The following is a 13,646-nucleotide window of genomic DNA, read 5'->3' as shown; positions in this document are numbered from 1 at the left end:
TATGTGTATCTGTAGATTACTCCTGCACACCCGCAATCATGACCTTGAACACATCCGACCGTCCCGCCTTGACCAACTCAAATGCCTCCTCGGCCTTCTCGAACGGGAACCGGTTCGTGATCAACCGCTTCACATCAATCTTGCCCTTGGCGATCAGATCAATAGCCGCAGGGTAGCATCCGGTCAGATAACGGATCGATCCCTTGATGGTCAACCCACGCGTGCATACCGCCGTAATGGGGAACGTGATGTTCTCCTTGCCCATACCGGCCTGCACGAATGTAGCTCCCCGGCGGGCGGCATAGATACCCAACTGGACACACGGCTCAGCACCAGAGCACTCCAACACCACGTCGGCGCCTTCTCCCAGTCCCAGCTCCTCCTTCAGCTGTGTGGCCACCCGCACCGCGTGCACCATGGAGTCTGTGCCTGGCTCGGCCCGCGAGGGCATGAACGTGTGATCGACGCCGTACGACTTGGCGACTTCCAGTCGGGATGGAACCACATCCACTCCGATGACGGTCTTTGCTCCAGCGGCCTTGGCCACGGCCTGGCAGAGTACGCCGATCGGACCACAGCCCAGAACCAAGACGGTCTGATGGGCTTGCAGGTTAGCTGTCTTGGTGATGGCCACGGCGACCGATACAGGCTCAACCATGGCTGCTTCCTCGAGAGTCATGTGGTCTGGCACCTTGTAGCAATAGTCACCGGCGTTGACGTAGTATTTGGCCAGTGTGCCATCCCAAGGCGGGGTCGCCGCGAAGATGGTGTCACCACAGAGGTTATACGACCCACTGCGGCAGTAGTCGCAACGACGACAGGGTACGCCGGGTTCCATGGCGACGCGATCGCCCGGTCTGAGGTGTCGGACTTTGTCGCCGACTTCGACAACTACGCCGGAGGATTCGTGGCCGAGGATCATGGGTCCGGTGAGGATGAAATCGCCGATGCGACCGCGTTGCCAGCTGAACTTATGTCAAAGTCTCCGTCCATGATAGGGTATATGAGAGGATCCATACTAGTGAACCTGGGCGATACGTTAACCTGGAACTATATAGACCACTGATTGTGAGGATAAAGGAGGGAAAAAATGCATACATCACTTCCACAAATACCAGTCTGTGCCACATGGACAATCACATCGTGAGGGTCTTTGAGGATGGGTTTGGGCCGGTCTTCAATGACGACGTCTTTGATGTCGCGCAGGACAAATGAGGGGTTCTAGCCCGCGCATCAGTTTGGCATATTGTGACGGCAGAAATAGGCTCACCTCCATGGTGCTGATGGATCAGTCTCGATGATTTTATAGTGATAATCTGTTCTCTTAAGGTGCGGCGAGCCTTGATGCTTTCTCCTCCTAAACCAGTTGTTGATCTGGTGGGGGAGCACCATCTTCTACCCCTCTTCTCGTCATGTGCAAAGACAGTTCAGGAGGAGATGTACTGAAACGGGTATATTTGCCGGCCTTGTTCGCGTGCAGGCCCCTTGTAGATCACTCCTGCTTACGACGACCCTCTCTATATCCTTAGCCCTGTAGCCATTTCCCATCCTTATACCTACTGAGTATCTACGACTACGCTGCGCTTTCTGTGGTAGCTTTTCGAGCACGTACGCATGCTTTGCAAATTGCGATTGAATACAATTATACGACAGTACCCCTTTCGACTGGTTCGTAAGGCGAAATCCCCGACTTATACTGTATCTATCGCCTGGATTTCCCAAACAGGTGATCGCCTAACCTTCCCAACCAAGCAGCTCTGTCGATTCCTACTCTTTATCTCTTTATCTGGGTGTATTCTTGAGATATTAACAACATGGGTAGCCTGTTTGACATGTCCTGTGTCATCCAATACCCAATCATCAATGTCGTCGCGTCATATCCAAACAACTCAAAGATCACATACAGCGTAGAAGCAACTGATAGATCTCAATTGTAGCCAGGAACCACAGTTACTTGTTGGTTCGTAGATCAATCTGCACGCAGTCTCGGCGCCTTAGTAGGCACCAGCAGCCAGCTGATACCCGTAGCGCACAGTAGAGCCAATAACATGGGCTGCAGGGCCTTGACGCCGGTGTGGGAAGAGATGATGCCCGTCAATACGGGGAAGAGCGATCCTCCAATCTGCCCCAACACGAAGACAAATGCTGGATACATAGAGTTAACACCTTGCTTGTTGGCTAATCATGGAATCCACGTACCAATCCCGGAGGAACGAATGTTAGCCGGAAATATTTTAGATGCGACCGATATTCCCTGTGTGCGATGTTAGACGGTGAATGCTATTGTAGAATGTAACAGAACTCACTGTTGCGAAGAAGGGCCCCGAGAAGAATCCCAACAAGCAAATGGCCATGGCCTCAACGCCTATATTGGGCACCCTATAGTATGTGTCAGATCATGAAGATGTGGAGAGCAACACTGGGCGAACTAACAGCCAGAACACCAGCTCTAACCCAGCACACAGGGCAGCGTATATAAATATCATGCGACGCTCTCCTAGACGATAAGTAGGTTCGGCTAGAAGTAGTCGACCAAGAAAAGCTCCGCCATAGAACCCCGTCGGGATATAACCCATCTGGTGCACATCACCATGCCGAACGCGAACAAGGTACTCGACAATCCATCCTAACCACTGTGAGTCTCTTTTTCACTTTACCGAATATGGGTTCACTTACCACCGGCCGTGATGGCCGCTCCCAGGAAAAAGAAAAAATAGAGACTTGTCAACCAGACAGCTGGTACACGAAGTGTATCCTTGATCTCCCTTACGGCACGGGTACCGCGACTGTTCTTACCCGAAGCCTGCGGGTCGTCGCTTTGAACGGCTTCTGAGGAATGATGGACGGACATGCTATCGCGGAAGGCTATCAATACCAGTATCAGGTTTATTAACCCCAAACCAAGTGGAAAGACATAGAATAAATTCCACTGTGACTGCCTATTAGCAGACGCTACAGCGGTAGCCACCAGTGGCCCGACGAGACACCCAGCCATGTACATGGCATGGATAAAGCCGAGCCATCGGTGGGCGGCCTTGACCGCAGCGACATATGTATTGGCATGGGTGTCATTGAATGCTTGTCCTAAACTAGCCAGGAAGAAAGTTATAGCATACAATGGGAACGGCGGAAGCCAGGCACGCAGGACATGGGCCAGCACTTGAAGCGCAGCCCCCAGAGCGAGCATAGAACCTAATCCAAGGTATTGGCAGGCGGTGCTATTGGTTAGGGCGGCCACCAACCAGCCCACGAGAGTTGTAACATAACTAGCATAAATATCATTAACCGTAGGTGGGTGAATTTATGCTTCGGGCGGACCTACACGATAATTACCAGACCGGTACTAACGTGGTACGTCTCGAGCACGTAGGGAAGCAAGGAGCCTAGACTGCCGTCGTTGACACCAGCGACGAAGAAGGAGAAGCCCGATGCGATGAGCTTCAGGTAAGGGACTTTAGCCTCGGTAACGGAAGAATCATTGTGTGGTTCTTCTGGCACTATCGGGCTTGGCCGCTCTTCTGGCTCGGTGAGCGAGATGGATTCGCACGCAGTGGTGGATACCATTGAGAATGATTAATATGTGCGACTGGAAGGAATTATCTTGGGTCTCCCTCTGACTTATACTGTCAGACTTGAGTTCTTTGTCGTGTGAACCCCGATGTCCTAATAGGGGAGGAGGCTGTTACTCCGTTTCTCCGCTTCGCGGGGAGGCGGGGAGTGGGGAATTTTGCCCAAACAGGCAATACTGGCAGCAGTCCTCCCCGGTGCTCTTAGCCGGGGTTGCTGGGGAGAACATTTCCTACGGTCGCGTTTTGGCACCATGAATCTTGAATTAGCGATGTGTTGCTGTGAGTCTATATACACATTCATTAATCGATAGAACTCAATGGAACGCAATTGTGCTGCCAGATTGGCGCTCTGGACGTATCAGCAGGGGAGTATCATATTGTACTATCGCTGCATATTGATAACTAGTAATGAAGCCCGGCATTTGTCTCTGTTTATTACAGTGGGATCATTAACCTGCATTCTATTCATTGACAGGTCGATTCTCTCTCTATCGCCCGCAGCTTTGCTTACGTGACGTGGACGTTGAGAGAGGCCCATGCGTCGCACTGTCTTTATGCCCCAGGTACCGATTCTTTAGAAACCCCACCGGCAATGAATTTGGGCGCAACGATGCCAAAGGCTCAGAGAATTATGGTGAAACAGTCGCTCATTTTCGTAGCCATTATAAGAATAGCTTGGTCTGGACAAGATGAGCGCACTCTACCTGATTATCTCAATGTACTCTGAGACACGCCTCCCTTCAGGCAAGCCCCATTCTTCTTGCTAAGATCACATCAAAGCTCAGCTTTGCCATCCATGTCATCAGACTCTCCAATCCTGCGATGGATAACAGCCGCAACCTCGTCACTGTTCTCCTCCAGAAACACCATATGACCATTACCATGGATGTCGACGTCTGACAACTGCAAGTGTTCAGCCTGTACCCCGGCCTGTTGCAAGAACCTCACCGTGCACCAATCATACTGCGCATGGTATGATGCTTCCGTCGTCACTAAGACCACGGGAATCTTGTTCAGGTTCACCAGTTGCCTCGCAGGGGGGTCATCCGCTTGCATGATGCAGTCCGCCAGTATTGACGAGTTGGATGGCAAGATTGTGGTGGAGAAGTCTGTGCTCGGGTCCGACACTGGCGGCGAGTACGTGATGGGGATGTCTGTCAGCCCATATGCCCGGGCAGTAGTATTTCCAAATATTGCATTGCTAAATGGAGGACCACCAGGCTCGATGGAGACAATCGAGTGTACCAGATCGGACCGTTGGTCGGCTAGTAGCCATGCCATGATTCCGCCTTGCGAATGAGCTATCAAAATAACTGGCCGGCCAATTCGATCCAGCAGGGCGGCGCCCGCGTCGCGCATGGCAGTTTGCTGCAGCACATTATCACTGACAAATGGCACAGCACCAGCGTAGTAGGAGTCAAATATGGGGTCACGCATGACCCCAGTCCCAGGCCACTGAGTGTGCAGGGAAGCTTGTGGCCATAGCCCGTACCGTTCAGGCGCGGTGAAATATCGTTGCAGGTGTTCGGCCGAGTACGTCTCCAGTGGACCGTTGAAGATTTGCCAGGGACTGCGGCCACGGAACGGCTGATCGAACAGGTAGCATTCGTAGCCCTTATCAAGGAAGTACGATGCCCATCCTGGCTGGCCGTCTGGCTTGTTCAACCAGTTCTGTCCATGCTCTGTTAATGCCATTCCGCCAACTGAGTCTGGGCTGACCTACTGTCGCTGTCTGAGCCTGGCCATGTATAAAAACAATTGGATATGGCTGAGTCACTTGTACTGGGGTCAATTTCTCGACATAGATCTGATTAGTGTATACATGCTCGCCATTCTCAGTGACCGAGTAGTTTCCCCCAACGTAGAAATAAGTTCTTTGGTGGATGCTATCGCCACTGGCGGGAGAGAACAGAGCCAGGAGGTATAGACTGAGCCGAGTGAGCATCGTGCGAAACAGAAGTTCAACTGATAGGAAGAAAGTTGAATTCATGAATGAAGATGGGAATGTGTCGGGACAAGCTCGGGATTGCCGTGGCAACCTTCCTGCATGTCATCTGCACCTGCTGCGGACGTATCACATACGTGGTGGCAGAAGGGTTGCACGTCACCCCGAATATGAACTCTCGACAACCAATTGTTGTCCTGTCAGTTCATGGTTTATAAGTGTCCCGAAGAAGAGGAGGCATTCTTAGTGAGCCGTGGGATACGATGGGAGTTACTCGTCTTGGCAATACGCCGGCATATTAGTCGGTCTAAACTGCGCTCGAGCTCCCGATATTATATGTTCGTACACATGGTTTATACGAATATTTCATACTATATGTGTACATACATATATGCAGTTCACGAATGGACAAGTATCTACGATCATGTTCTCCATACTCATGGGGGCTTGACTTCCCTGACCTAGCACTGAAAGAGACAGTATCGTGTGCGTTAGCTCAAGGATGGAATTGCAGTCATCAGAACGCGAGCTACTCGGAGTTGCATGACCGGTTGCAGATGGGCCTAAAAAACCTCCCACTTGGTGGCAGGCTATTGGTGTAACCAACGAAGAGGACCTCAGCTAGATACCCTGTGGCTGCGCTAAGCAAACCCTACTTCATATGGTGAGACCGAAGCAAGAGGTCACTATTACCACCGAGGGCCATTTTCAGCATACAGCCAAGCATATTAGATGTTCGACACCCTAGTGATCGATCGCTTTATTGCCTAGACCCTCGATGACGGCTAGGGCCGATCGTTAGGCGTGTCGATCTGGAGGACGGAGGTCTGACAGGACCCCTATTATGACGGGCTCGTCAATATTGCTCATTTCCCTGGGGCAAGCCCGGAACCAATGGACCTTTGGCTTTGGCTCCAGTTCAGTTGGTCTTACATATGAACTACTCCATAAAGGTGGTGTTCTTTTCCTTCTTTCGTCAGTAAAGCTTGTCAGCCTTGTTTCACCCTTAGCCCCTTGGCCATTAACACTAGATCATCCTCGTGCTGCAGCCATTGGCCAGGTAAATCACTCGCTTTTGGAGAACGTATCAAGCTTATCGAGCCGAGCCAATGACGGGAGAAGCCTATATTGCTGCCTAGTATATTTGCGTGTTGGAATTGAGGCTAATGGGCGAAGCTTCTGGTGCGTGTGTTGTGCGAGCTGCGGAAACCCCCGATCTTCGTCACACCCGGTATTGTTACTCACCATACTTACAACTTGATGTAATTCAGGATCATATATTACCATAGATTACATACACAACATCGACGTTGTCCGCGGATCCCGACACTCCCCAGGCCTCCCAGAGACCGAGGGTTCTCTGCTTTTCTCTTTTACTGTCAGAAAAATTCGGTGCAGGGCCATGCCACAAACTGGATTGCCGTGTGGAGGACCCGATTACACCCAGCTAGGATATCATCTTGGCACCACTTCCGTACAAACAATACCGAGCCCATCGATGGCAAACCCAAGCCGCCTGTTCAGGCGCCTACTTCGCCGAGTGCGGCGACATGACTGGAGATGTCTGATAGCATACTCGGCTCTGATCCTGCTGTCGGCCTCCATCTTCCTGTATCTTCTTCTCGCATACTACCTCGCGGGAGATCCGCGTCTTGTTCCACACACCATCCAGCAAGCGCGGAACGTCCTTCTCGTCACGGCACATCCCGATGATGAGACTTTGTTCTTTAGCCCAACTATCCTTCACGGTCGCGACAACCCGGATGTCACTCGTTCCTTATTGGTGCTATCGACGGGTGAGTCATTTCTCCACCAGAATTCTTCCGAGTAGTATATCTTCTAATGAGGTGCAGGCGACTATCATGGCCAGGGAGATATTCGCAAGGCAGAAATTGAACGTAGCTGTGCCGCACTCGGCATCTCATCTGCTCGTTGCGTTGTTCTGGAGCACGGTGCCTTACAGGATAATCCAGAGAAGTGGTGGCGCCAGGATGTTATTCAGGATATAGTCGCCCATTACGTTCACATGTGGAAAGTGGATCTGGTACGGTTCCCCTACACCATTCCAAATTAGTGGCCAGGTATTGAGGCTACAGAAGATCTTCACCTTCGATAACGGCGGAGTCTCCGGCCATATTAATCATAGAGCCGTGAGCGCCGGTGTTCGGTAAGTAAATGGAACCCTACTATTCAAAGCAATGAGGCTAACTGGGAGCAGAAAATATGCAGAGGACTTTCCGCATGCCCCACCGGTCTATGCCCTACAGAGTACATTCATCCTGCGCAAGTACTCGTCGCTCGTTGATCTGATCCTGACCTCTGTGCCATTCGCCTGGCGCATCGGGGCAGCGGTCCTGACAGCCGCGCCGGCGCCCACAGGACACGACATTTACGGAAACAGAGCGTTGCTAGTAAGTCCGTGGCAGACCTACCTGACTGCGCGAACAGCATTCAGTCAACATGATAGTCAGTATTCATGGGACCGGGTGTTGTACTTGGTAGTGAGCCGTTATATGTGGTTTAATAATCTGTATCGGATAGCCTAGACAGTGATTATGTTCTGTCAAATATTCTTTCATTAAGCAAAATTATTTGTCTCCAATATGGTATCCAAACGTAGAACCGTGAGCAAAACGTCTAGGTAGAAATTACAAATATTCAAGAATCATGTGCTTTCCGTAACATCTCTATCTCCTGCGACACTGCGTCCCTCTGGTGCCATTCCCGGCCCCGAGAGACACATAGGCTCACAGCCCAGCATCCTCCCGCCAAGGCGACCAGAACCATTCCAAACGCCACCCGTTGATCCATATTCGCAAACGCCTTGATAAATCTTGCGTCTTTCTCGTGCCAGGAGGAACTGCCCAAATGCCGAAAGAGCGGGGTATTGACCACACCGTTGAGCATATGCATTCGTGGGTTCTCGGGGGGACCAGTTAGGACGCGGAGGGTAGAGGTATCGCGCTGGATGGTGTAAATGGTTCTATAACTTGTTAGCCCTAATCTATGTTCTCTTTAAGCGTTACAGAGCGACGTACGAGGCATAGTGGCATCCCGTGCTGAACATAACTGTGATGTAAGGCAATAACGACCATCTTCGATTGAAGGTTGGCAGATTCCGCACCAGATCACCAACGTAGGTATTGTTCGGTGCCGCCAGCATCATGCCAATGGAGATACCAACGGGGTTGGCCGCCGGCGCGACGAACTCGAATTGACGCAGAGGTTCTAACGACCGTTTACATGCCAGATCATAATCCAACACGGCACCCCCATACTTGTGCAGGATCATGTATCGCAATGCATCCACGCGCTGGACAAGGTGCGGGTAACTTTCCCACGTGAGGAGAAAGTGCGGATAGTGATTCTGCACGAAGCGGCTAGCGTTTTCGTCCGTCCATAGAAACGTCTCCCAGTCCGGATGTTGCTTGAGACACTCGTCGCGAGCATCCTGCCATTCTGCCCGTGGGGTCTGTGTGCCCAATTGGACGTGGTGCAGCCTTGCGGGGACTGGAACAGGCAACCCAGTGTCGGCGACGGAGTATGTGCTGTTGTAGTCGGAAAAGGTCAAATCGAATCCATCATTCTGTTCAGTGATGATAGCATCGGCGGATGAGGCTTTCCACACAAAGGGTAATCGAAGCAGTAGGTAAAGATTGCAAACAAACGGGGCGAGCAGGGAGGTTAGAATGAATAGTAGGAGGGCTGCCAGCACGAGTCGGAGGTGCGCGGGAGCCATTGCGGCTGGCTGACAGTGCCTGGAAGGCTATGGGGCTGAGACAAGGCATGGCAAGGAAGGAAAAGGTACATAATGGATATGGAGAGGCTATTTGAGGGATGTAATTGAATAGTGAAGGAGGCAGTGATGGACAGGTTTTGAGCCGCCAAAAAGGCAAGCTCCGATCGGTAATACAGTTGTGATACGGGACACGCCAGTGGTATTTGTGTGTATCGCAGATGGGTTTCACCAGTAATCCTCCGGTCCCGTTTCTGCCTGGACAACTCGACTTTCCGAGCTTCTTTCCGAGGCCGGTGGGATGTTCCCCTGGGTTTGGACTATGCTGACACGACCAGAGAACAAGGGTGGAGACATGATCAGCAATTGGCAAGTCGCGACTGGTACTACGGACAGCCCCGCGTCTAGAGGACTGTAGTGTTTCCCTTTTTAGGTAATGCTGTGCAAGCAAATTGGCCAGGGTACGCAGCCAATCATACCTATGCTCATCACAGAGAGACCACAGTGCCAACAGGGTAGAAAGCTTTTTCTTTGTAATAACAACAAGTGAATCAGCCCCCACCAGAGATGCACTGCCATCTGGCCTAAAAAGGGTCCACGAATCCAAGCAATACTAAGCTTCGACCCCACCGCGGCTAGGGCTGCGTAGGGCGCAGGCCCTGATGATGGCTCGAATTCTGTAAGCCATGCGAGCCATTCCAGCCCCCCATTGGCCAGGACGTGTGATTGACCTCGTATTATGACACCTACTAGTACTTCCTTGGATTAGTAGTCACTGTAGCCAGGGTCCAGCCAGGGCAAGGTTCTGAGCTTAGGGTTAGTGATTTTTAGGGGCCATTGCTAGGCAGCCGCATTACAAGTGACGGGACCCGCGGGAAGTTATACACCGGCCTGGCGTTGCAGTCAAGACTAGCCACGACGCAGAAAAAGTCGAAGAACAAGGCATATCCATGGCTGCCTAGCCACCCCAATGAAAGATTACCATGGCCTTTGCTAACCTCTGCTGATGCCGGATAAATCGACTACCCACCCGCCTTCCCTGGAGTATTATACTCATCATAACGATGGTCTGGCGCTACATGTTACGACGTCCCGTGCTGGGCGCACTTTGCTTCCTAGTGCTTTTCACCTGGTTACTTCAACAGCCTGATACCTCGGTTAAACAGATTTCTCTTCTTCAACACCGTTACCCATTGCTGTTTGAACGCGTTCATACGAACACTCGCAGTGGTGGAGGTAAGCAACATATGACTGCTGAGTAAGATTTTGAACTCGTCGGCTAAGACAGGTCGTCTCCAGCGTGGTACATCCCACCGACCTGGACAAATGGGACGAGACAGCATCCCGAGAACATCGTCGACGCCGCCGAGCGAGTGTTGCGCTTGGCCCAGACGACTGAACGACAGATCCCGCACTCCTCAATCCCCCTGATCGTCCACCAAACCTGGAAGAGCACGCGCGTTGACACCTGGCCACACGTGTTACAGCAGAGCACGGAGAAATGGTTGCGCACGGTAGACGAGCAGATGGCTTATTTTTTGTGGGACGATGACGGAATACGACAGTTCATTCGGCGGTTCGAGCCAGAACGGGAGAAACAGTTCTATGCTTTACCCAGCCACGTGGAACGGTCGGATGTCTTCCGGATTCTCGTGTCCAAGTGGATCGGAGGGGTTGTGAGTGAAATGCCCGGGTCTTTATATCATTACACGTGTAGGTAACTGACAAACACGTAGTACGCAGATATCGACACTGAGCCTCTACAATTGCCGACATATTGGATCGCCGAGACTGATATTTTGCCTTGGGAAGATCACGAGACTGGGCATGTGTATAATTCTACAGGTTCTGTCCATGCAATCGTTGGGTTAGAAGCAGATTGTCCGCCGAACAGTGATACCTACTGGCGCATGGGATACCTGCTGCCCGTGCAGTTGACCCAGTGGGCCTTTGCATGGGCGCCAGGTCATCCAATCTTGCAGATCTTTCTCGACCGTCTTTTCATGGAACCTGCGCTTCAGCCGCATTCGAACGATCTGGACGCACTAGATCCCCTCACCCTCACTGGACCTGTCGCATTTACTCATGCGGTGCAGAGCTGGCTCGAAGCTACGGTCGGCCTCCGATGGAACGCGTTGTCAGGCTTGCAGGATGGAGGGGAAAGTAAATTAGTGGAGGATGTCTTGGTTTTGCCCATCACTGGATTCAGGTATAGCCCGTCTACTTCACATGCATCTCTTGCCATGCGCTAATTCTAAACAGTCCCGGTCGAGGGAAGTATGGAAACATGGGATCCAAGCCCATTTCGGACCCCTCTGCGCGCTTGTATCATCACGCGCAAGGATCTTGGAGAGAGTTCAACTTGCTAGTTGAGTATGGCAAGCTCTGTCGAACGGTGTTTGGCAAGTGTCGAACGTGGTCCAAAGTGCCCCAGGGTCTGTTACTCTGAGGGGCTTCCGCTGAAGAAGACAACAATACTCATAGGGTGGCCTAGTCTCTGCGAGTCTATAGCATGCCCAGGGACGTTTCATGAGCGAATAACTAGATTGATGGCACTGGGATATCCTCCCAGCCATCCTGGCCAGGCTGCCGGTTCTCCACAATCACTGAAAGCCCCCGATATCCTCCAAATCCATCTGCGCAGAATCCGTCATTCCCCGCGACACGGTCCACTTCACGGAATGCGCCCCCGCGTGCATCGGTCGCATCGGGCACCCAGACCGTATCCCTGACCACCTGGCCAAAAGTTTCGCTCCGACGTGGATTGTATCGAGGCAAACCGGCCAGATGGTTGACAATATTGTGGACAAGTGGGTATAATTTCTCAAATCGCCGTGTGACCCACAGCCAGGAGTGGCTGCGCTCGTCGTATGCTACCCGCACAAACGGGTTCATGTAAATGCCCGTGTCTGCGGTCTTTGTATGGTCGAATGGTGGATCTTGGATATCGGCGTGAATAATACAGCATTCTGATCCATCATAGAATAGATCTTGATCGGCGCGAAAGCGAACCGGGTTGTCGCGTCGTTGAAAGTATTTAGCATCGAAAGCCACCATTCCACCCCAGCAGCTGCGCACCCGAACAGCATCTTTGCCTTCCAGCACGTCTTTACGACTTAAGCCCGACCCCGCTGAGGTAAACCAGGGGAAGAACTGGAGGCCAATCCCATAGCCTTCCAGGTCTCTTGTGGCATATGTATCATAGAACTTGAACGCATTGATAAAATCGACTGCGCATGCGGCCCGGTATTGGGCTACCCCGTTCTCATCGATATTAGTAGAGAATAGAAGATGAAGCACGTCAATTGGATCGAATATCACGTCGTTCAGATATAGTATCTTGTCATATATGATCTCTGGATGCTCATCTAGTGGCCGTAGGGCACGATTCCGCATCTCTGCAAGGTAGTCTGTTCGCTTCACCCGTTCCCCTCCCCCGGGGATCGTTACTGTCGGGAATGCGGTCAAGTCCAGGTCCAGTTCAATTTGTATAGAACTGTTGCACGGCAGTCGGTCCTCCAGACCTCGAAGGGCACTCCGACCTCTAATGCCACTGTCATTCTCGTAGAGGCTGAGGAAGACGTTTTCTTCACCTAGCAGATTGATTAGGTGTAATAAATCATGTCCCCATCTCCCATTGGCTAGCTTACCATCCGGGTCGTAGAGGATGGCTGCAATGAAAACTGTCTCATTATGCGGGTTCCCTCGCCCTGTAATGCCGCTTCGAGAGGCCTGTTGGTGGAGGAGCTGGTAGTGCGGTGGTAGATACGTATACGAGGGCCACAGTATGCCCGTCAAAGCGACCAACAAGATCAAGAAGCCTGTCATCAGCCGGACAAGGCCACCAAGCCGACGGGGAAGGATGCGACGATTCCCACAGTAAAGAGAACGCCTGGGGTAGAAAACAATGGCCCCTAATGATAGTTGCCTAAAGAATGGAAGGCGTCTGCCGGTTGCTCTTCTGGGTGTGATCAAGTCTTCCTCCTCGAGGTCCGAAACGGAGAGCAGAGCAATCGAGTCAACTGAGAAGCGGGGACTCATCCTGGAGTACTCCGGGGGCTTTAGAGGAATTCGAACCATGATCGCTGATGAATTAGGATGTTCCTTCTATACCGACGCTCCCAAGATACATATCAAGTGCGATTGTTTTCGTATCATTGGAGCAGTTTCAGAGGTGCAGTGAACATGGGGCGACTGTTTAATATATATATTTTTGTGACACTACCAGCCCATGTAGGAGCTTGATACATGGTAAGTATTACTTATGTTACATTACACACAATGTTTGTCAGCGTATCGGTGGAAGTTTGTTCTAGTAATGTAAGAAACACGTAACGGCGGGTATTGTTCATTATGACCAGAATTTGGGTATGTGCTAGGGACACCTGACAGTCGG

General features: G+C 51.6%; 7 protein-coding genes across 7 annotated transcripts; 2 read left to right on the top strand and 5 right to left on the bottom strand.

Annotated features, from left to right (window-relative positions):
* Positions 1-16: 16 nt before the first annotated feature.
* On the bottom strand, positions 17-1,276 carry AtWU_03378 (NAD(P)-dependent alcohol dehydrogenase; the record flags this gene model as incomplete). The annotated part of the gene is made up of 4 exons (XM_035498490.1): positions 17-965; positions 1,020-1,027; positions 1,099-1,221; positions 1,271-1,276. The coding sequence occupies 4 exons, from the start codon at positions 1,274-1,276 to the stop codon at positions 17-19; spliced, it is 1,086 nt and encodes a 361-aa protein (XP_035354383.1).
* Positions 1,277-1,969: 693 nt separating this feature from the next.
* AtWU_03377 (putative MFS transporter) lies at positions 1,970-3,564 on the bottom strand (the record flags this gene model as incomplete). The annotated part of the gene is made up of 7 exons (XM_035498489.1): positions 1,970-2,145; positions 2,200-2,254; positions 2,307-2,379; positions 2,434-2,626; positions 2,677-2,865; positions 2,902-3,266; positions 3,323-3,564. 7 exons carry the CDS (start codon positions 3,562-3,564, stop codon positions 1,970-1,972), a joined length of 1,293 nt encoding a protein of 430 aa, XP_035354382.1.
* A 779-nt stretch (positions 3,565-4,343) lies between these two features.
* AtWU_03376 (alpha/beta hydrolase) lies at positions 4,344-5,514 on the bottom strand (the record flags this gene model as incomplete). Its single annotated transcript, XM_035498488.1, has 2 exons — positions 4,344-5,240; positions 5,293-5,514. 2 exons carry the CDS (start codon positions 5,512-5,514, stop codon positions 4,344-4,346), a joined length of 1,119 nt encoding a protein of 372 aa, XP_035354381.1.
* Positions 5,515-6,916: 1,402 nt separating this feature from the next.
* On the top strand, positions 6,917-8,060 carry AtWU_03375 (PIG-L family deacetylase; the record flags this gene model as incomplete). The annotated part of the gene is made up of 4 exons (XM_035498487.1): positions 6,917-7,310; positions 7,368-7,558; positions 7,611-7,681; positions 7,733-8,060. The coding sequence occupies 4 exons, from the start codon at positions 6,917-6,919 to the stop codon at positions 8,058-8,060; spliced, it is 984 nt and encodes a 327-aa protein (XP_035354380.1).
* Positions 8,061-8,172: 112 nt separating this feature from the next.
* Positions 8,173-9,253, bottom strand: AtWU_03374 (glycosyltransferase family 32 protein; the record flags this gene model as incomplete). The annotated part of the gene is made up of 2 exons (XM_035498486.1): positions 8,173-8,497; positions 8,553-9,253. The coding sequence occupies 2 exons, from the start codon at positions 9,251-9,253 to the stop codon at positions 8,173-8,175; spliced, it is 1,026 nt and encodes a 341-aa protein (XP_035354379.1).
* Positions 9,254-10,314: 1,061 nt separating this feature from the next.
* och3 (glycosyltransferase family 32 protein) lies at positions 10,315-11,699 on the top strand (the record flags this gene model as incomplete). Its single annotated transcript, XM_035498485.1, has 4 exons — positions 10,315-10,486; positions 10,550-10,926; positions 10,987-11,459; positions 11,513-11,699. The coding sequence occupies 4 exons, from the start codon at positions 10,315-10,317 to the stop codon at positions 11,697-11,699; spliced, it is 1,209 nt and encodes a 402-aa protein (XP_035354378.1).
* Positions 11,700-11,791: 92 nt separating this feature from the next.
* AtWU_03372 (glycosyltransferase family 69 protein) lies at positions 11,792-13,330 on the bottom strand (the record flags this gene model as incomplete). Its single annotated transcript, XM_035498484.1, has 1 exon — positions 11,792-13,330. One exon carries the CDS (start codon positions 13,328-13,330, stop codon positions 11,792-11,794), a length of 1,539 nt encoding a protein of 512 aa, XP_035354377.1.
* Positions 13,331-13,646: the final 316 nt, after the last annotated feature.

This window comes from Aspergillus tubingensis (assembly GCF_013340325.1).
Source record: "Aspergillus tubingensis WU-2223L DNA, scaffold_5, whole genome shotgun sequence".
Taxonomy (NCBI): domain Eukaryota; kingdom Fungi; phylum Ascomycota; class Eurotiomycetes; order Eurotiales; family Aspergillaceae; genus Aspergillus; species Aspergillus tubingensis.
The sequence above is the reverse complement of the archived record's forward strand: the minus strand, read 5'-3'. Positions and strand labels throughout refer to the sequence as shown.